The sequence below is a fragment of the Peromyscus eremicus genome, chromosome 8a, assembly GCF_949786415.1.
Source record: "Peromyscus eremicus chromosome 8a, PerEre_H2_v1, whole genome shotgun sequence".
Lineage (NCBI taxonomy): Eukaryota > Metazoa > Chordata > Mammalia > Rodentia > Cricetidae > Peromyscus > Peromyscus eremicus.
In genome coordinates this window covers 81,170,954-81,193,667 of record NC_081423.1, presented here as the reverse complement: position 1 = coordinate 81,193,667, position 22,714 = coordinate 81,170,954, and the positions used below count along the sequence as shown (strand labels likewise).

Here is a 22,714-nt window from a genome sequence, read left to right as displayed (position 1 = left end):
GAACTGGAGTTACAGACAGTTGTGAGCTGCCATGTGGGTGCTGGGAATTGAACCCAGGTCCTCTGGAAGAGCAGCCAGTGCTCCTAAGCCCTGAGCCATCTCTCCAGCCCCATGAACTATTTAGTGCGGGTCCTCGAGCCACACCACAGCAGTTACATCATAACCAGGCAGGGTTTTGTCCCAGGAATTCAAGGAATGTAATCTTAGGAATTTATCTCACTATGAAATCAATGTAGTTCATCCAAATTGATGGATCAGATACAGAAAAATCATAAATTTTCAAAAGGTGCCTTAAAAATATGACAAATATATACCTGCATCCCAGCATTTGGTAGTGAGCTGGACACAGAAGTATCACAAGTTCAAGGCTATTCTGGGCTACATAGTGAGTGCCAGGCCAGCTTCAGCCCTGTAGTGAGACCCAATCTCAAAACAAAGAGAGAAAAAGAGAAGAAAGTCTATCTCTCAGCAAACCAGGAATGGAAGGGAGGTTCTTGGGCTCACTGGAAAACCAGTGGTTAAAATAATTTATGGAACAGGACATAGACACCTTTGTCATCGCTTCTGTTCAGTTGTTCTAGCAATTCTAGCCCATGCAATACAGCAGAGAAGAAACTGAAGACCTAAAGGTTAGAAAGGGGGCTGGAGAGATGGCTCGGCGGTTAAGAGCTATGGCTGTTCTTCCAGAGGACCCAAGTTCAGTTCCCAGCACCTACATGACAGCTCACGAGTGTCTGTAACTCCAGTTCCAGAGGATCCTCTGGGATCCTCACACAGACATACATTCAGATGAGATGCCCATGAACATAAAATAAAAATAAATCTTAAAAAATTAAATAAAATAAATTTAAAAAATAAATATAAAGGTTTGAAAGGAAGACATAAAATGCTTCCAATTTGCCAATGATGATTAGTTATGTTGAAAACCCTAAGGAATATGCTGAACCACTAAAGTTAAGTTACTGTAGTAAGATTTCAATAAACAGTCATTATGAAAACTGGATATGTATTTTAAGATTCTTTTACATTTTACAATTTATTTGTGTGCATGTGCATGTGTGTGTGTGTGTATGTGTGTGTCACAGCCTACATATGGAGGTCAGAAGAAGAATTTCAGAAGCAGATTTTCTCCTTCCAGCATGTGGACTCCAGAGATCAACTTCAGGGACTGACAGCATACCTACTGAGCCACCTTGTCAATCCCTAATTATATCACTTAAAATAAATGCAGAGAGAGCACACAGGACTTGACCAGATACTTTATACAGGAAAATGTGTAGGTAAATACATGAGAAGAGATACTATTGTTAGCTTTTCAGGGAAATATAAAATCAGATCAGAAATACTAATATGCATCTCTCAAGATGGCTCTCATTTAAAATTCTGATGATGGGGCTGGAGAGATGGCTCAGCAGTTAGAGCACTTGTTGTTCTTGTCGGGGAAGAAGCCAGTTTCGATTCTCAGTCCTCACATCTGTTCCAGGGGATCTGAAGCCCTCTTCTGATCCATCCTGGCACCAAGCATGCACGTAGTGCACATGCAGGGAAAACACTAACATGAACAAATCTAACAAAAGAATTTTAAATGGTAACTTGTGGGTTGTCTCAGCTAAAAAACAATCCTGATGATATGCTCGATGTGATGCTGCAAGCATGTAATCCAACCCTGAGGAAACTGAGGCAGGAAACTCCAGTTTGAAACCAGCTTGGACTACATTGTGAGACCCTGTCTCAAAAAGCAAAACCAACCAAAATTCCAACGATATCAAATATGGGCGAGGAGGCAGGGCCGCAGGAAGAATGCATATTTTGCTGGTGGCACAACCACTTTTGAACAAGTTCTGGCAGTTTCTATTAAAGCTAAACATATACCTACTCCATGACCCAGTAATTCAACACCTGGATATTTACTCAAGAGATATGAAAGCATATGGCCACTGAAAGGCTTTTTACAAGGATCATCATACCACAGTCTACTCCTGAGAAAAGCAAACACATCCCAGCTGAGGGACAGTCTCTAAAATACCTGCCTGTCTCTCAAAACCGTCAAGGTCATCCAAACAAATAAAGTCTGAGACACTAACCAACCAGGAAGAGCCTAAGGGGACATGGTAACTAAAGTAATGCAGGCGTTGGATGGAGAGGCAGGAAATCTGAATACTTACTATAATGACTAGATGTCTGTACATGGCTTAAAACAGATGTCCCACACTGACAATAAGATGTTAATTAAGAGAAGAGGCTCAGTATGAAGTGTCTGGCAGGCTTCTGTACTCACCTTCACGATTTTCCTATAAATGTAAAACTATCTTAAAATTTAAGTTTATTATTTAAAATGTTTAAAGATCGATTTTATACTATCTTACGTGTATGAGTGTTTTGCCTGCATACATGTATTTACACCACACATGTGCCTATTGCCCTCAGAGTTCAGAAGAGGGCATCATATTCCCTGGAACTGCAGTTACAGGCAGTTGTCAGCTGCCATGTGGGTGCTGGGATCTGAACCCAGGTCCTCTGCAAGAGCAGCCAGTGCTCTTAACTGCTGAGCAATCTCTCCAGCCTCAAGTTCACTCTTTACAAAAACTAGGGTAGTAGTTTTGTTTAAAATAATCAATACTAGAAATATCTGGGTATGATGGTACACACCTTTAATCCCAGGAGGCAGAAGCAGATGGCTCTCTATGAGTTCAAGGTTAGCCTGGTCTATGTAGTGAGTTCCAAGCCAGCCAAGACTACATAATAAGGCTCAAAAAACAAAAACAAAAGCCCAACAACTACAAAACAGTTTAAATGTTTCTCAAGGGAGGAGCAGATGAGTGGTGGACTCATAGAGTGGGATACTACCTCATTTCAATAATGAACTATTGAGAGGTGCCACTGAATGCATGGGTCCCAAAACATTATGTTAAAAGAAGCCATAGACAAAAGCATTTGTATCATATGTCTGTAAGATTTCATTTTCACACAGTTCTACAATAAGCTAAGCCAGCGACAGTGGAAATGGAGTCTGGAGAGTGAGTGAGGACTGACTAGGAAGAGTCTCCCGGAGAAACCCTTCTGGGATGATGGAAACACTGTCTTTGATTCCTCTTTGTCACCCTCCTCCCCTCCCCTCTCCTCCTCTCCCTCTTCCCTTCTCCCTTCCTATACCTTCCCCATAGAGTCTCATATGTAGCCCAGGCTGGCCTCTAACCATAGACCTCAGATTCCTGAGTCCTGGGATTTATAGACATGAACACCTACATCTGGAATATTGATGGGAATTTGCATTACACAGGGCTATGCATTTTTGAAAAGTCATTAAATGACATTTAAAATATAGGCAATTCCCTGCATATAAATTTTACCTTAGAATCTTACAAAAACGTAGAATTTTAGTGTTGTTTATGATGTTATAGGGATGAGATACACTGATACCTCTAACTTTTTTTGGAGATTTATCTGAACTGATGAATGAATAGAGGAACAAATGGGGAATGGTGTGTGATGAAACAAAAACAGTATCTAGTAGCAAGGAGTCTTTCTCTGTCCCGCCAGCTCCCAAATAATGACATGGAGGCATCTTATTAATTATGAAAGCTCGGCCTTAGCTTAGGCTGGTTTCTACCTAACTCTTATAACTTAAATTAACCCATGTCTATTAATCTATGTGCTGTCACGTGGTTTGTGGCTTTTACTTCTCCTCCTGCGTGTCCTGCTTCCTCTCCACCTCCTCTAGCATCCTCTTCCTCTCTCTCTGCCTGGAAGTCCCGCCTAACCTCTTCCTGTCTAGCTATTTGCCATTCAACTCTTTATTAAACCAACTAGAAGGCGCTTTGGCAAAGACATATCTTCACAGTGTACAAAAAAATTATCCCACAACATCTAGTATCACAAAATTGTAGAATCCAGTCGGTGATTAATGAGCGCTCACTGCATGAGCTCATTGTGGTGTCTGCCTACTGTCCCTTCCTTCTCCCTTCCCTCTCTATCCCCCCATTTTCTTTTATAAACTTTTTATTTTTAGCCATGTATATGTGTGTGTCTATGTGTGGGAATATACAAGTGAGCTCTGATGCCCTCAGAGGCCAGAAGAGGGTGTTGAATGCCCTGGAGTTGGAATCACAGGTAGTCCTGAGCCACCTGATGTGGGTCCTGGGAACTGAACTCAGATCCTCGGCAAGAGGAGTGTGTGCCCTTAACCACTGAGCCATTTCTCTAGTCCCATTGTTAGTTCTGTAGCCCTTTCCAGACTAGAACTCACTATATAAGCCATGCTGGGCTCAAACTCCCAGCATTCCGCTGCATCAGCCTCCTAAATGCTGAGGTTACCGCAGTGCACCGCAGCCCAGGCTGGCCTCGAACTCACAGAGATCTGCCTGGCTCTGCCTCTCGAGTGCTGGGATTAAAGGCGTGTGCCACCGCCGCCTGGTTCTGGGTTCATTTTATATTTGAAAATATTCTGAATAAAATGTTTGGAGGAAATTGGCCATGAGGGCATAGATTTATAATCTAGCTACTTAGGACTCTGAGGCAAGAGAATATTGACTTTGGGGCCAGCCTGAGCAACATAACTCTCCCCCTCCACCTCCCTCTCCCTCCAGATCCCCACCTGTCTCTTTCAGAGAGGTCATACAGATCGCATAGATTCTAGTGTGGATCACTGGGGTTTGGTTAACTTTTTTCAACTGACTGGTTTTGATAAAAACAAATCATGAGTAATATAGCTTGGGTTTGAAGAATATTGCTTCATTCTATAGCAGCAATCCCCAAAATTATGGAAAATGCATGGAAAACAGTACAGGATATCTAAAATTCTTTCTGTGATAACCTACTTTTAAATTTTATTTAACTTAACTTTTTGAATAGGGTCTCATCATATAGCTGTGGCTGCTCTGTAGCCCAGGCTGGCCTCAAACTCACCAAGATCCACTTGCCTCTGCCCTGAGTGCTGGGATTAAAGGCGTGTGCCATCATGCCCCCCATGACCCACTTTTTCTCATTCTTCTTAGTATAAGTGGGTCTCCGACGAACGTGCTTAGATGCTGCCTGGATAATTCCTTCCATTCTCCTTACTGCACCGTTAGGGGGAGCATGGAGAAAGCTCTGCCCTGAAAGAGGAATTCTGCTGCTAGGCTTTACAGAGTGGTGTCCTCACTCAATTCAGAACACTCAGTCCCGTCGAAAGGTGTCCTGTGTAGCTAATGCCTATACCCCTTTCTTTTTAGATATACAACCAAATACGGAGCTGAAAGGCGCCGAGGAGCAGCCTCTGCCCACAGGTAATGCCAGGTCTTTGCCGTAGAAGCACGCTTTTAACCAAAAGCGCCAAAGAAAGAGCAGTGCTCTTATTCTGGTTACAGTAAAAATGCAATGGGAAATGAATACAGTTCCTTTTGCTGATAAAATACCTTCTCCACTAACACCATAAAACAGTTCCTTTTGCTGATAAAATACCTCCTCCACTAACATCATAAAAATGTGCTGGGGGTAGGAGACAGCTCTGTGAGATAGCTCACAAGGGCCTAAATTTGGACTCCCAACACTGTATGAAAGCCAGGTGTGGCAGCATGTACCTGTAATGCCAGCACTGAGGGACAGAGACAGGTAGATCTCAGCGAGCTCTAGGCTCAATGAGAGGTCCTGTCTCAAAAAGTAAAGTGGAGATAATAAAGGAAGGCCTCCGTACACTTAGGCATACACCACACACACACACACACACACACACACACACACACACACACACGCTGTAGCACTAGAGTCAAACTATATTCCAACTAATACTGATCATTGAACTTTTGTTCACTTAATTGATTTTTTTTTAACTAGGTAATTCTGGTAAAGACAATAGCTTGAATTTGAATGGTTTAAGCTTTACTTTAGACCAGTGGCCAGCAACCATTTCAGGAAAGGACCAGAAATTCATCATACAATCTCTTCCCTGCATCCTTTGTTGTTGTTGTTTTTAAAAACCCTTGAAAATGTTGAAACCATCCTTCCCCTGGACCTGTACAAAGCAGGTATGATCAGGCCATAGTTTGCTGACCCCTGCTCGAGCTTAGTCAGGAGGGTCTTGATTGAATTCAGGTCAGCATAGACTATATAGTGAGCTTGAAGCTAGCCTGGGCTACACAGGGAGATCCTGTTTTTAAAGCACCAAGAAATGAAATGAATGAATGAAGGAACTTGAGTTCCATCATGTTTTGCATAGAATTACACTTATGGTATAAACAGAAAGAGAAAATAGATTTGGCATACAGAAGTTTCTAGGTTTCCTTTCAGGAAAGCATTTCTCTCAAATTGGGTTACATCCATGTGTTCAGACTCAGTATCTCTTAATACTACACATTAATACTTGTTGGGCACAAACAGCAATAGCATCCTATCAAATATTGTGAGATACACCAATGAAGAAAGAATTGCTGTCTAGATGGAGCGTGAGTTCGTTATAGCACAGGTGAAGGCAATATTCACAAGAATTGTTAACAGCAGAAGGATGCATGAACCTCATTCACAGTTCTAAATTTGAGAGCTTCCATGTTTCCTCCCTTGGGATAAGCCAAGTGGGTACTGATTATCGGTACTGGAAGCTGAGCCTGAGCATTAGTGGGGGATGCTGGCTATCACTAATGGTGACTTGAACGTCCACCTTAAGGCATAGTTATATAAATCTCTTCAAGTGGACTGCATCCTTAAAACTCCCTTTGTCTTTCAGAAAGCCCAGAGGCCTTGAGTGACTACAATTTAAGCAAACCTCATGAAATAGAAAATGTGGACAGTACCGAAGCCCCAACCAATGAAGATGAAGATGCAGGAGGTAAACCACGTGATGCGGTTAAAACTTCATGGTTACAGATAGAGTTAAGGTTGAGGGTGAAGAAATCGGCTTGCCAGTGGAAACTTCTATTTGTGGGTTCGGATTCACTCATTTAATATATATTTAATAGTTTGTTGCCAGATGAAACCAATTTTGGGGTGGGAAGGTGAATCAGCAGGTAAGAAGTCCTGCTGCCCTTCCAGAGAGTCCTAGGTTGGGTCCCCCCAACCCATGTTGGGTAACTCACTATTACCAGTAACTCCAAGTGACCTTCTGGTCACCATGGGCACTTGCACACACATGGCATATACACATACAGTCACACACACACATGTGCATGTGTGTGCATATTGCACCAATATTTTGAAAATTTAAGATACTCATTCATTGTTTACACTATATTAACTTTGCTTTAAGGCTATTTATTTGCCAGGTTTGGTGAAACATTTCTGTAATTGTAGCTCTTCTGTAACTAAAGCAGGAGGATCATGAATTTAGGGTCATTCTGGGCTGTATAGCCAAAGCAATGTATTGAGACCCTGTCTCAAACAATGCAAAAATGATACATGTTCATTTTTACCATTTTCCATTATAAAAATAACACACGTCCATAGTTTGGAGTATTTTCCAACAGCCAGTTCTCAAGAAAATAACTGGGTGGCCCACAATTCAATTCTTTTAAAATTTTTATTTGTTGTTATTGGGGGTAGAGGTGTATCTGAAGGTCAGAAGACAGCCTGTAGGAGTCGTTTTTCTCTCTATCAAACTCGGGATGTCAGGCTTAGTCTCAGACACCTTTGTCTTTTGAGCCAGCTTGCTGGCCTCTATTTCTATTCTTTCCTCTTTCTTTCTTTTTTCTCTTTGAGACAGGGTCTCTCTACATAGCCCTGGCTGTCCTGGAACTCTCTCTGCAGAGCAGGCCGGCCTCCAACGCGGAGATCCACCTGCTTCTGCCGGGATTAAAGGCATGCCACACCAGGCTGGGCCCCCTACTTTTGCTTCACAATGTGCTCCAAAGTGGCCTTGACCTTGTGATCCTCCTGCCTCAGCCTCCCAAGCATTGGTAGTGTACACATGCTCTCGATACTGAAGTTTATCCCATTTCTTGTTAACTCCAGGGAATGAGTCTCTTGACTCTCAAGCCCCTTTTTCGAAAACTCTTTGCTTTTAATATGTTCGAATTTGTTTCATGTGTTTGTGCTTGAGTGATGTGCCTCACACGTGTTCAGGTGCCTGCAGAGGCCTGCAGAGGGCTTTGGATCCTTTGGAACTAGAGTTACAGGCAGTTGTGAGTCTTCCTGGCGTCGGTGCTAGGAACCGAACCCAGGTCCCCTACAAGCGCAGTAAACACTCTTAACGGCAGAGCCTCCTCTTCAACCCCGGCCGTTTGTTTATTTATTATTGTTATTTATCTTTTTTGTTTTTTGAGGCAGGGTTTCTGTGTAGCCCTGGTTGTTCTGGAACTCTCTCTGTAGACCAGGCTGGTCTTAAACTCACAGAGATCCACCTGCCTCTGCCTCCTGCATGCTGGGATTAAAGGCCAGTTTATTTAATAGTTATTAAAAACTTTAGTGACTAAAAATTATTGAATAGTCATTAAAAACTGTCTACCTGGATGAGATGAATCATTTGACTCTCTCTTCTGTTTTTCCTCGTTTTCTTGTTAATTAATGTAACATTTTTGTTAGCAACTGTGAGACCTGTAGGGGAAAGCTGAAGCAGCGAATCCAATGGATCTTCTTGGACAGCTGCTCAGTTTCACAGCAGTGAAGATACATGAGTGTCCCTGCAAAAGGGTTCTCTGTAGCAGATGCCTTTTCCTAGCCTCTGTGTCTGTCTACTTGATACCCATTCATTACAGGGCCAATTATAGTGCCTGTGCTTTTCTTTCTTTCTTTCTTTCTTTCTCTCTCTCTCTTTTTTTTTTTTTTTTGGTTTTTTGAGACAGGGTTTCTCTGTGTAGTTTTGCGCCTTTCCTGGAACTCACTCTGTAGACCAGGCTGGCCTCGAACTCACAGAGATCCACCTGCCTCTGCCTCCCGAGTGCTGGGATTAAAGGCATGCGCCAACACCGCCCGGCACTTCCTGCATTCTTGATACTCCGGCATTAGGGGTCTTACAGACCCAGGGGGAGACTGCCCCCCTCACAGGTAGGCAATTCTGAGAGATTATAATGGTCTTGACTAGGAAGTATATCAGCTGTTTTATCTGGAATGTTCCCCTTGGCATTTATAAACAGAGTTACGTAGACCACTTCAAGTTAAACAGGCCTTATGGTGGCTCTTAGTCAATGATCCAGGATGGTAGTTCCCTCAAGAATAATCTGTTATTGTTCCATAGTGAGCCATGGGTCCTGCATCAGCCCATATGTGTCTGACCACTATGCATCATCCGGAAAGTAAGATTCATTGCTAGAGGATTTTGCTCAGGGTGGAGTGTGTGCTTATCACATGCAAGGTCCTGGGTTCGATCTCAAGCCCTAGAAAGAAAAAGAAAAGAGATGAGTCAAAATACTCCCCCTAAATATGCCTGTAATCTGCTCTTGTAAGGGTTCTTCAGGAATCTGATGACACTGACTTACAGAATAAGGTCACTCCGTCCACACTCTACCCCTGGTTTCGTTTCTTGGTCTTGTCCTCCCATCCCTGGACTGCCTTCTTGATAGCCCAAGTGTGCAAGTGTTTGCATTTGTGTGGGAATACCGTGTGTGCAGAAGAAGCACACGGGTGAATGGAGGCAGAGGTGCAGCGTGAGCATCATGATCGGTTGCTCTCCCCCATGCGTGTTGGGGCAGGTTCTCCCCCTGAACTCGGAGCTTGCACGTGTGCTAGTCCGGCTGGTCAGTTTGCTGGAGAGATCCCCGTCTCTGCCTCCTGATGCGGGGACTGCAGCTGGGCTACCACACCTGCCTGGCATTTACAGGCGTGCTGGGGATTTGAACTGGGGTCCTTTGCTTGTGCAGCAGATGTTTTAGCCACTGATCATGTCCAGCTGTGTCATAGGCGACATTTTGTTCCCATGTAATTGTTTTCCCTTTAAGGACACTTTTAGGCTTTGTGTGTGTGCACTGAATTTTAGCAGTATGCTTGTTTAAAATGCTCACATATTATGGTGATATTTGTGATGACAAATCTCATCCACTGTTGCTTTATAAATGTCACTCAGATCTCATCTAAAATATCTTTTCTTTAGAGAAGGTTTCCCTGACCCAAGGGTTTCTCTGTGTAACAACCCGGGCTATCCTGAAACTCACTCTGTAGCCCAGGCTGGCCTTGAACTCACAGAGATCCACCTGCCTCTGCCTCCCAGTGCTGGGATTAAAGGCATGCGCCACCACCGCCCAGCGTTCACCAACAACATTTTAACACAATGCTGCATTTTATTCTGTGATGATACCCACCACAGATAACTCTAGACTTTTATTTGTTAATTGTCTTCCGCCGTCCACTCTTTATTGACTGGCATTTAGGACATCTTTTTCACTACTAAATCCCTCGCCCATAGCAGACGGACAATAAACGTTCATTGCATGACTAACTGAAAGTCCTGGGTTAATTCTGTCTTCGTGTGTCTACATAGTTCTCCGAAGAAAAGTAGTTTCTTCTCAGACTCTTTTTCTTTTGCCTGATTGTTCAAGACCAAGAAATTGAGTTCCTCGCCTAATAGTTCTGAGATTCAAATCACAGCGTTAGCTCATATTCCTGATCTGCCGAGCTATACATTAATTTGTGCCAGTTTCTAACCACAGAGTCAGAAAACGCTGCTGCGCAGGATGTGGTCATAAGTGCTGAGGAAAGGCGCATGGTGTCTCTGATTCGGCAGCTTCTTGACGGTGACATCCATCGAGTCATATTCAGGATGAGATAAAGCAGTGGCAGCTGTGCCCACATTTCTAGGTTAGGGCTCAAGAGGTCTGGTAGTCAGCACATTGAGTTTGTGTTTGGGATAATAGCAACCTCTATCCAGCACCTAGTCTGGTAATTGATAATCATGTTAGAATTTCCCCTGGGTTCAGAAGAACCTCTGAGTTAATACTCAAACATAAACATAAAAACAGATACTATCTATGCAACAATAAGAACATGATAACACATGCCTGGAATCCCAGTACTCATAAGGCAGAGGTAGGAGGATGTTTGTGACTTTGAAGCTAACCTGGGATAGTAGAGAGTTCCAGGACAGCCTGGGCTACATAGAGAGTTCCAGGTCAGCCTGGGATAATGGAGAGTTCTAGGCCAGCCTGGGATAGTAGAGAGTTCCAGGTGAGCCTGAGCTACAGAGAGAGTTCCAGGCCAACCTGGGATATAGAGAGAGACTTTGTCTCAAAACATATAAAACAAAATAACCCACCCAAATGCTGTAAGTGCTCAGCTTTCCCAGTTGGTGGCACCTGGAAATGTCATGCAGTTCTTGGTGGAGACTCTAAGATATGATCAGTTACTGTAAATAACTGGGAACAGGGGGGAAACTTGGTGACCACCCTTAAAACTCTTAGGAAGAAGTTAATAGGCTAACATCAGTGTTGAAAGACTATTCCATTTGATCATGATTAACTTTCAAACTGACTAACAGACGAATAATGTCAATACTGTGAGTAATTTGCCTTTGAAAAAAGGTGGTTACCAGGGCATACTGCTTTAAAAAAGAAGATGATCAGTATTTTCAAACTGTATGTGCCAAATTAGAACACAGTCCTATAACCCCAGAATTTAGGAGGTGCAGGTGGGAGGACCAAGACTAACCTGGACCACATAATACTTTATCTCAGATTCATTGGCTTCATCATCATCAACATCATCAACAACAAAAACTGCATGACAAGCCAATGTTGAAGCTAGAGTTAGGACTGTATTTACAAATTTTAATTAGGGAGATGTAGCTGTAATGCCGTAACAACAATAGAAAACGTGCTTAGAGAACCCTGTATGTTTAAATTTAAGGGGAACATCCTTTTTTTTTTTTTTTGAATGTTTGTTTTGTGTAGTTTTGTTTTGATTTGTTTTTCCAGGCAGGGTTTCTCTGTGTAACAGTCCTAGTTGTCCTGGAACTTGCTTTGTAAACCAGGCTGGCCTTGAACTCACAGAGATCCGCCTGCCTCTGTCCCCCGAGTGCTGGGATTAGAGTCATTCACCACCACCGCCTGGCATGGGGACATTCTTTTAAATATTCTTTGAAAGGTTGTAGAAGTGAAGACCTATCTGGTGTGTGTTAAATTCAGACTAATTATAATTGCATTTAATTGAGAGCTTAAAAATGAAGTATTCGTCTTTTCAAGTTTTCAGATCTTAGTGTACAGTCTCACAGACACTTCTTTCTCACTTCACAAACAAGACACCTTTTTTTGTTTGTTTGTTTTTTTGAGACAGGGTTTCACTGTGTAGCCCTGGCTGTCCCGGAACTCACTTTGTAGACCAAGCTGGCCTCGAACTCACAGAGATCTGCCTGCTTTGCCTTCCAAATGTTGGGATTAAGGGCATGCACCACCACCACCTGGCCATTTTTATTTTAACAATATATTCTCAGGAACCCAGTGCAGAGGTTGGCAAAGTTACTATCTGTAAAGGGCCACTAATAAATATCTTAGGCTTTGCGAGCCATATAACCTGTTATAGACTTCTTAACTCTGCTGATACAGTGCAAATCAATCAGAAAAGATATATAAAGGAATAGGCATGGGTGTGCAGCCAATAAAACTGTTTGTAAAGACAGATTGTGGGTGGGATTTGACTTGCAATCATAATCTACCAGAAACTGTTAATGTAAACATTTTAAAGAGACACCAGTAAGGATTATAACTGTTATCATTTCTAAAATTAAAAAATATACATCCCTAATAAATGTAGCTCATACCACTGTAATTTATATAATTAAACAAAAATAAAATCTCATGTAGATTAAATGTTATGTTAACATTTGGTTGCTTCCTCCTTTATTCCTGAAGACATAAGTCTATCAGCTAACGCACTAGTACATTTACGTCATCTCAAGTTACTTCTCCAACGAGGCCGTCTTACATGCCCAGCTCTCCCACAGTGTGGTTTTAAAACTGAGTTTCTTGGAGTATGTCTAATTAGTAATTGTTTACATGCCTAATTTTATTTTATCTGGAATGATTTGCATATACGACAAAGTTTAACCCATTACATCATAAACCTAAAAAAAAAAAAAAAAAAAAAAAAGAGGCCTAGGTACTAGAGAGATGGCTCAGTGGTTAAGATCACTGGCTGCTTTTCCAGAGGACCTGGGTTCCATTCCCAGCACCCACATGGTGGCTCACAACTGTCTGTAACTCTGGTTCCAGAGATCCATGCCTTTCTCTGGCCCCCAAGGGCACCCGAATGTGGGTGATGCACAGATGTACACGCAGGCAAAATACCCATACACAGAAAATATTTTTTTAAAAGAAGTCTAGTTGCCAAACATACATTTTTTTTTGAGATAATGTCTCACTGTGTACCCCTGGCTGGTCTAAAATTCACTGTGTAGACCAGGCTGGCCTTTAACTCACAAAGATCCACCCACCTCTGCCTCCTGAGTGCGGGGATGAAAGGTGTGTGCACCAGACCAGCAATTCACACCCCTGTGAAGTGGTGTGATCCAACTGGATTGAAATGCACAAAGAGTGAGAAGGTTCAGGATTATTTTTGCAGCTTGGTCATTGGTATAAGAATAATTGTTGCCGGGCGGTGGTGGCGCATGCCTTTAATCCCAGCACTCGGGAGGCAGAGGCAGGCGGATCTCTGTGAGTTTGAGGCCAACCTGGTCTACAGAGCGAGATCCAGGACAGGCACCAAAACTACACAGAGAAACCCTGTGTCGAAAAAAAAAAAAAAGAATAATTTTTGGAGCTGGAGAGATGGCTTAGCAGTTGGGAGCACTGGCTGCTCTTCCAGAGGACTGGGGTTCAATTCCCAGCACCCACATGGCAGCTCACAACTGTCTATAACTCCAATATCTGACACCCTCACACAGATATACTTGTAGGCAAAACACCAATGCACATAAAATAAAAATAAATAAATTATTATAAAAGAATAATTGTTATTTATCTCTTCTTAATGTCCAGTTGCAACTGTCGTCAGACTAATCTTGAGCAGTGGAAACAGCCCTGTTCAGTGTCCCATGAATGCATCTCAGCCAACTCTCAACACAAAAGACACTGGGATCCTCCTTGTAGATCTGAAATGCCAGCAAGATATGGTGAGGAGACAGGGTCATGGTGGATGTTCTTAGTTAAGACGAGGTCACACTGGGTTAATGAGGCCCTAACTCCAATGGCTGATGACGTCACAGTGGGTTAGTGTGACCCTCCAATGGCTGGTGAGGTCACAGTGGGTTAGTGTGACCCTCCAATGGCTGGTGAGGTCACAGTGGGTTAGTGTAGACCTAACTCCTATGGCTGGTGAGGTCACAGTGGGTTAGTGTGGCCCTAACTCCTATGGCTGGTGAGGTCACAGTGGGTTAGTGTGACCCTCCAATGGCTGGTGAGGTCACAGTGGGTTAGTGTGACCCTCTCATGGCTGGTGAGGTCACAGTGGGTTAGTGTGACCCTCTCATGGCTGGTGAGGTCACAGTGGGTTAGTGTAGACCTAACTCCTATGGCTGGTGAGGTCACAGTGGGTTAGTGTAGCCCTAACTCCTATGGCTGGAGTTTTTGTAAGAGGAGAGGAAGTAACACAGAGAAGAAAGTCATGTGACAGGAAGTAGAGATCAGAGTTGTGTTGCTACAAGCAAGGAATACCAAGAATTGCTGGAGCCTTTAGAGGGACTATGGTCCTTCCGACACCTTCAGATCTGTGAGGGAGTACATTTCTGCTGTCACTTGGTGTGAGAGCCCTGGGGAGAGGACTGGAAGCACAAATGTGCAAGGCAGGTGGGGTGAACAGCTGATGTGACACATGCTGACTCCACCTGTTTGTGTGGCAGCTGCTCAGAGCACATGACTCGAGTACACGCAGAAGTCGTATTAGTCAGCTTTCCGTTGCTGTAACAAAAATATCCGAGAACAGCAACTTAAAATTAGCCGGGGGGGGGGGGAGTGAGGGGGTGGGGGATTGTGGGGGGTGGTGGTGCACATCTTTAATGCCAGCACTCGGGAGGTAGAGGCAGGCGGATCTGCAGAGCAAGTTCAAGGACAGCCACTACTTTGGGTATATGTCGTGGCTCCCAATTGAGTGTTTTTATGGGATTCCTGGGTGTGCAAATGAGCTGGTCTCTGTTTCTGGTACCTTCTCTCAGGCTCTTTTCTTTCTGTTTGTTTCATCTTATTAGATGATATTATTATCCCTTAAAAGCCTGTTTGTGTTCTCCTGAGAGACAGAAAGGGGGTGGATCTGGATGAGAGGGGGGCGCGGGGAGGAACTGGGAGGAGTAGAGGGAGGGAAAAATGTAATCAGGACATATTACGTGTGATAAAAAAACTATTTTCAATAAAAGGGGGGAAAAGAAAAGAAAACTAAAAATAAAAAGAGGAAAGATAGCACATGCCTATAATCCTACCACATAGGAGGGAGAAGTGGGAGGATTAAGAGTTCAAAGTCAAGCCAGGCAGTGGTGGTAAACACTGTAATCCCAGCACTGGGAGGCAGAGGCAGGCGGATCTCTGTGAGTTCGAGGCCAGCCTGGTCTGCAGAGCGAGATCCAGGCCCAAAGCTACACAAAGAAACCCTGTCTCAAAAAAACAAAAAACCAAAGAGTTCAAGGCCAGTCTTGACAATGAAATAAGTTTGAAGCCGCTCTGGGCTACTTAAGACCCTGGCTCAACCAAACCAAACCAAACCAAACAGTAAGTGGAAGGTCGATTTGGGCTTGCAAGTCCCGAGGTCTCAGACCATGGCTGCTTTGCCCATCACTGTGGGCCCACAGCAAAATAATCATGGTGGAGTCTACAGCAGAGCAAAGCTGTTCACTTCATGGTAGCCAAGAAGCAGAGAGAGAGAGAGAGAGAGAGAGAGAGAGAGAGAGAGAGAGAGAGAGAGACGGGGACCTTTATAAAAACTTCAAGGACTCCTCAGTGACCCACTTCCTTCAACTAGGCCCTCCCCCTGAAGTTTCCACTACCTCCCAGTAATGCTGACAGGTTAGCAACCTAGCTTTAGCACCAAGTCTTTGGGGGACATTTTGGCTCCTAATCATAACAGTGGCTAATAGGGACTGTAAAAAACGAGGGGGTCAGTAAGACAAGCAATGCAGGACATTGGCGGCCTAACTCAGACTCCGTAAATTTCCAAAGATGGACAATCTAGGTAAATGCATCTAGAATCACAGTCTCCTAACGTGCATGCTCATGGCAGACTCCTTCCGTTTCCTGTGGGAAATGGTGGAGACGACCATTCAGTTTCAGATGAGGAAGGACTGGGGCTCTGTCTTGGCTCTTCCACACTCTTTCTACAGGGCCTTTGTTGGGAGGGCTCTCCATCCCCTCAAGGTCTCATCTCTAGCTCCCTGGTATCCCTGGGCACGCTGATGTCCAGTGTGATCCTGTTCCAACCTCAGTTTTCAGAGACTTCTGTTGTTTGCGGGAGTCAGTTCTTTGCTTTCACTATGGGGATCCCAGGAATCAAACTCAGGTCGCCAGGCTTGGCAGCAAGCACCCTTGCCTCCTGAGCCATGTCTCTGGCCCTCAGTGTATTTATTAAGGTCTTGCCTGGTTCCAAGAGAAAATTCGCATTTGATACTTTGTTGGAAGGCCTTAAATGGTCTCCATGGTGACACCTTAAGCAGAATAGTTTAAGATAACTAGAAACTTAGAAAGTTTGCTGAAAAACCAAAATCCTTTCTTCCTCAGAAAACACAGCTCCATGCCTCTGTAGCTTTCCGTAGCATAGTTTCTTGTTTGGAGGTGGGAAGGATTGGAAAAGGGGTCCATTGTAGTTCAGGCTAGCCTATAACTCACTATGTAACGAAAGTTAGCCTTGTACTTATGGCAATCCTCCTGTCTCAGGCTCCTGAGTGCTGAGATTACAGATGACATGCTTCAGTCCTGATCTTTTTGATGTCTACAATCATCCTGTGCTCATAAGAAACATTAACACAGGCGGCTTTGATGCTGCCAAAGGGAGAAAAAACAAGCCGCTTTGCGGTTCATGGATGCTAATTATGCTGCGTGTAGATGTGTGGGAGGGACGGCTGGGGCAGCTGGAGAGACCGAGTCAGCCTCTGTCTCTGTGCGCCAAAGCTCCGCGGTATAGCTCAACGCACGTAAAAACCTGCTTCGAAAGGAAGTGCCACGTTTTATCAAAATATTACATCTCTTGCGCCCAGAGCAAGGCCTACTGCTCATGGGATGCAGGAGTTGCAGGAGTTATTTTTCAACATCAGCAGTGTGCCACTGCAGAAGTTCTCTGTGTGTGTGTGTGTGTTTAGATGGGCAGAGAGTCACAGCTCCCACTGTCCACTTGTGGCTGTGTTGATGATAAGACCAAGATGTCCCTCCTTGAGTCTTCTTGACAGAAAAGAAGCATCACTGGGTTTTCTTTCTTTCTTTCTTTCTTTTTTTTTTTTTGGCCAACCCACGAAGCAGAGTGAGGTTAAAGGAATGTGTAGGCATGCATGTAGTGTCTGCAGGAGAATCGACAGTTGAGATGGTTAGAACAGAGGTCAGCCCGCTGTTCCTGGTGGCTCATTGGAGAGGCTGCTGCCTCCTTTCGCAGTGGTCTCTGAGGTGTGGTGGTGTTGGCGTCTCTTCTTGGTCAGGCTTATGGGCACACGAAACACCCACAGGAGCCTGCATCTCACAGCAGCTGCTCCTGCCAAGTGGATTCTGGGCTCAGATGAAGTTTGGCATTAGCCAGGGCAATGGGGCATGATGGCTCCTGGTGCAGTTGGATACCACATGAAGACATCCTACTGAGGGACAGAGGGAATCCCAGTGGTGTGCCAGAGCCAGCATGTAAGTCACTTGTGAAATTTTCAGGAGTTGCACGAGCTGGCAGGCTTCACTGGTAGCTCGAAACTGGCGGTGTGGAGTATTTATAGCACTGAAATGAACGAGATTTCCCAAAGCCCGTGTTAACTATTAAGCATTCACCAGCTCACCGCTAGACTAGGGACTGAACAAATTCCTACCTGGCTCACAGTGCCATTTGTGTGTGGAGAGGGGAAGTGGCATGCTACTTATTTCTAATTATTGTAAAGGAGAATGATGTGAGAGATGAAATCTCTCTATATATGGAGTAAATAGGATACAGAAATTATAAAATAACTTCACATTATTGTGCAGTTAATGAATATAGTTGGTGTGGGTATGCACTATCACAAAAGGCACAAAGCAGGAACAGAGGCGTTCAGCCTGGGAACAGCTGCCATGACATTAAACTCAAAAATCTCTAAAGCCACCGGTCAGTGGTGGCGCACGCCTTTAATCCCAGCACTCGGGAGGCAGAGCCAGGCGGATCTCTGTGAGTTCGAGGCCAGCCTGGGCTACCAAGTGAGTCCCAGGAAAGGTGCAAAGCTACACAGAGAAACCCTGTCTCGAAAAACCAAAAAAAAAAAAAAAAAAAATTCAATGTATAATTTATTTACATGTGGTACCTCATTGCAACCAAAAAATGAAAAACACATTTTCTTATGTAATTTTAATGAGGAGACATACAACAGGGTGTTTAGAGTGTAGCTACAGAGCAATAGAAGAATACAGCATGTGAGAGCAGCTCATGAGGATAAGGTTTTATGGGGAAAGCACACTGGAATAGAAGTTCATGGAGAAATCCTTTATATATTTTTAAAAAAAGCTTATTTATATATTTGTTAATTTATGGCAGGATAAATCACATGACTAATACTGGTGTCCAATAGATACTTTTTTACATCTATTAATTCATTTATTATGTGTGATGAAAAGGTAACTTGCCAAAGCTGACTCTCTTTCCACCAAGTGGGTTCTGAGGACTGAGCTCTGGTCATCAGCCCTGGTGGCAAACACCTTTACCCACTGCACCATCTCACCAGCCTGAAAGATGTAATAACAGTTCTGGGTGTGTTCCATCTGGGACTGATGGGCCACATACACCCCAGGACAGCTATGAATATAGCCCAACACAGAACTCTTAAGTTTACTTAAAACTCTGAGGCATTTTGTAACTTTTTTTTTGTAACTCAATTGTGTGATTCTTAAATGTGAATTTGTAGGTGACAAAATTACATCACAATATTAAAAGATTAGACACACCCAGATCCATCAGTATTTATAACAAAGAAATATTTGTGGATTTGTTTAAGAGTAAACTATGCTGGGTGGTGGTGGCGCATGCCTTTAATCCCCCGAACTCAGGAGGCAGAGCCAGGCGGATCTCTGTGAGTTCGAGGCCAGCCTGGTTTACAGAGTGAGTTCCAGGACAGCCAAGGCTACACAGAGAAACCCTATCTTGGGTAAAAAAAAAAGTAAACTATGATGAAAAATTATAAATGTCAGTTTAGTACCGTCTTAATGTCTCAGTGTATAAAGGAGAAGCATAATATTTCCAATTTCCTTTAGGGACACTTGTGAGAAGATTTGAATGCCAAACTACTGTTTGTACGAGGCGTAGTGTAGAGGCACCTTTCATTTAAGCCTGAGCTAATTTAAAGGTCTAGGGCAGAATTTCTCAGCCTTCTATCTCAGGGTTTGAGAAAAATCTCTTGGTAGCTTGTTGTTCCACGTTACTCGGCATATATACATTTTAAGAGGTCCACAGCTCAGAAAAGATTAACAGGAGCTAACCAAATGTTTTGAAACATTTTGAAATGTTACTTATTTTATGTGTATGCCTAAGTGCGTATATGTGCAGATGCCCATGGATGACAGATGACAGGATGTCAGATCTCCTGGAACTAGGGCTACAGGCATTTGTGAGCCCCTGATGTGGGTGCTGGGAATGGAACCCCTGTCCTCTGGAAGCCCAGCAAGGGTTCTTAATTACTGAGCCTTCTCTCCAGAGCTCTTGATGATGTTTCCATGTTCCAACATAAAAAAAAAAATCTTGTTTTCTGCTTAGAGAATAACAGGGCCAGGCGGTGGTGGCACACGCCTTTAATCCCAGCACTCGGGAGGCAGAGGCAGGCAGATCTTTGTGAGTTCGAGGCTAGCCTGGTCTACAAAGTGAGTTCCAGGAAAAGGCGCAAAACTACACAGAGAAACCCTGTCTAGAAAAACCAGAGAGAGAGAGAGAGAGAGAGAGAGAGAGAGAGAGAGAGAGAGAGAGAGAGAGAGACAGAGAGACAGAGAGACAGAGAATAACAGATGGACACGCCCCTCCTTCTTTTCCTCCCCTCGGTATCTGGGATTGAACCCAGGTCCTCTTGCATTCTACCCATAAATGACTTCTCCAGCCTGTCCTTCTTTCTTCTGTAGTCTACCCCAGGACAATCTTTTAACTTTATCTCTTACTGATCAAGACTGTTCATTTTTCTTGATTGTGGTGGAAGAATGTTTTGGGTGCTTTATCCATAGGAAAACAATGGATGGAAATTTGGAGAACAGTTTAGAAAGGAAACAGTCATCTTCCCCTGATTGTTTTGTTACGTGGTCTTTTCTAGCATTTAACCAGAGGCCCAGCAACAGGCTGACAGAGTATTCAGGTTCAGAGTTAGCAAACCTGCGTTTAAAAGTGACTGACTAGCTTCCAGGGCTTTGGGTTTTCAGGTGTCTCACCCATGGCAGAATGAATAAAGACATCAGAGGCAGGCCTGAAGGAGGACCCTGGTAATCCAGCCCTTGGCGTATAACCTTCAAACACCAATAAACAAGATTAACGGGGTTTAACATGTGACCTTTCTCGTTTTGACTGGTAAGCACAGATGTTTTCTCATTTAGCTGCCTAGTTGAAGCTGCCCTGGCTGACTGCAGTTGGAGCTAGATTTGAGGTTGCAGGGATGCCAGTCTTGAAGACTATTCTCTTCAGCGAGTGACGCTGTCTAAACAGTAACATATGGAGACCCACGGTTTAATAATTAAAAATAATGTGTGACCTTACCCATAATAAATTTGTTAATTATGTCAAATGAAGAAGTAAAAACGGGATCATGATAGATATTTCGCTATTTTCGTCAGTCTGGTGGCATTAAAGACAGTGACAAGATTTGTTAGAACCAGCCCTTCCGCACCTGCTCCTGCCGAAACAGAAATCCCAGCCAAGCCTTTGTTACCCTTTGGTATTCCTTGAGGAAGTGTGGAGCAGCCCTGGAGGAAATAGAAAAGGCTTTCATTAGCTTCTCCTAAGTCAGTCTAGGCTTGTGGCCACACTTCCTATCCACTGAATTATGGAGACTATTGTGTGATCCTTTATTACCTCTTTATTGATTGAATCCCAGAACCATGTCTGGCTTTTTGTTGTTGTTGTTATTTTTTCAAGACAGGGTTTCTCTGTGTAGTCCTGGCTGTCCTGGAACTCACTCTGTAGACCAGGCTGGCCTCAAACTCACAGAGATCCACCTGCCTCTGCCTCCGGAATGCTGGGATTAAAGGTGTGTGCCACCAACACCTGGCATCTCTGATATTCTTATATGACCTGTTCCTTAGCTGGCCAGCTTGCTCTTCAGGTCCTCCAGGCTCTACTAACCCTCTTTCTGAGGCCTTCCAGAAAAGATCACTCTGTTTGCTTCTTTTGTTTTCTGAGAGCACTAAGCCCACATCCCTGGATGCGCACGTGAAGACTTGCTCACGTGTGTTTATCCTTCTGCTGCCTCGGGAGCCAGGGTTGGACCCATTAATTAACAGCCATAGTCTAGCAAAGTACACTGAACTATTAAGGAAGCAGAGAACAAACAAGTCTAAGAAGCTGTGTGCCTGTGGACTGTGGTATAATTTAGAAAGAGGTTAGACTCCGTCTGTAATTGATAATAACATAACTAACGGAGGTGTCCTATCAACTTCGAATAAATTGTGTTAGTCTATCTTCCTATTGCCAATGAGGGGGTGTGCTTTGTGGTTTTTAACCAGGTATACATTTATTGAAAAGGACAGGGAATCAGTTATATAAAAACAAAAGGAGTTAAGGATAATGTTTTGAGGATCTGTCATATGGGTCTGATCATAGCTCAGAACAAAACAAAAAAAAAACAACTCTCGTCCCAAAGCGTCTCGTAGCGAGTGAGAAGTCGAACTCTCCCCTTCGAAACAGTCATTATCAAGGCAGCTGGCTGTCAATTTAGTTTTCTTTATCCATTAGTTATCTTTACCCATCCAACTTTAGATTTTCTTATTTTAATACATTTATTTATTTGTTGTTGTGGTTATTTATTTATTATTGGGGGGCATGCCACACCGTATGGAGGTCAGAGAACAACTTTATTGAGTTGGTTCCCTACTCCCACCTTTACCTGGACTCTGGGGGTGGAATTCAGGTCACCAAGTTTGTGTCACAAACACCTTTACGGGAGGAGCCATCTTACTGGCCCAAGATTTCTTTATTATTTTTTTAAGCAATCTCAGCTTAGTTACGATATATCTTCCTTTGTGTGTTCAGTGGTTGTTCTTTTGGTGAACTTAGAGTTATGAAACCAACACCATGTTTTAGGCCATCTCTGCCACCCTCCAAGCCTCCCTTGTACCTGTTTGTGGTCATTGGTCATTCTTACCTGCAGCATCTGGGAGCTGCTGATCTGAACTCCATCTCTACAGCGTCCCCATCTCTGGACCTTCCACACAAGTGGAATAACATGAAGTATAGTCTTTCCCTTCTGCCTTCTTTTTCTTAAAATAATGCTTTGGAAGTTCATCTGTGTTGTCTGTATCACTGGTCTTCTTCTTCTTCTTCTTCTTCTTCTTCTTCTTCTTCTTCTTCTTCTTCTTCTTCTTCTTCTTGTTTTCTCAAGGCAGGGTTTCTCTGTGTAACAGTCTTGGCTGTCCTGAAACTCTCTCTGTAGACCAGGCTGGCCTCAAAGATTTGTTTCCAATGAGCGAAGCTGGCAAAGGTGGTTCCAGGTGTCACTTCTGTG

General features: G+C 43.6%; 1 protein-coding gene across 6 annotated transcripts in view; it reads left to right on the top strand.

Moving 5' to 3' along the window:
* The first annotated feature begins 14,413 nt into the window (after nt 1-14,413).
* Ikzf3 (IKAROS family zinc finger 3) overlaps nt 14,414-22,714 on the top strand; it is a 50,826-nt gene continuing 42,525 nt past the window's right edge. For 4 of the 6 annotated variants that reach the window (XM_059271695.1, XM_059271694.1, XM_059271691.1 and 1 more), the window contains exon 1: nt 14,414-14,672. In XM_059271695.1, coding sequence (XP_059127678.1) covers nt 14,660-14,672 — 13 coding nt within the window. In that variant the 5' untranslated portion in view covers nt 14,414-14,659. The remainder of the gene's footprint in view (nt 14,673-22,714) is intronic. The other 2 variants (XM_059271693.1, XM_059271692.1) reach the window with 2 other exon arrangements.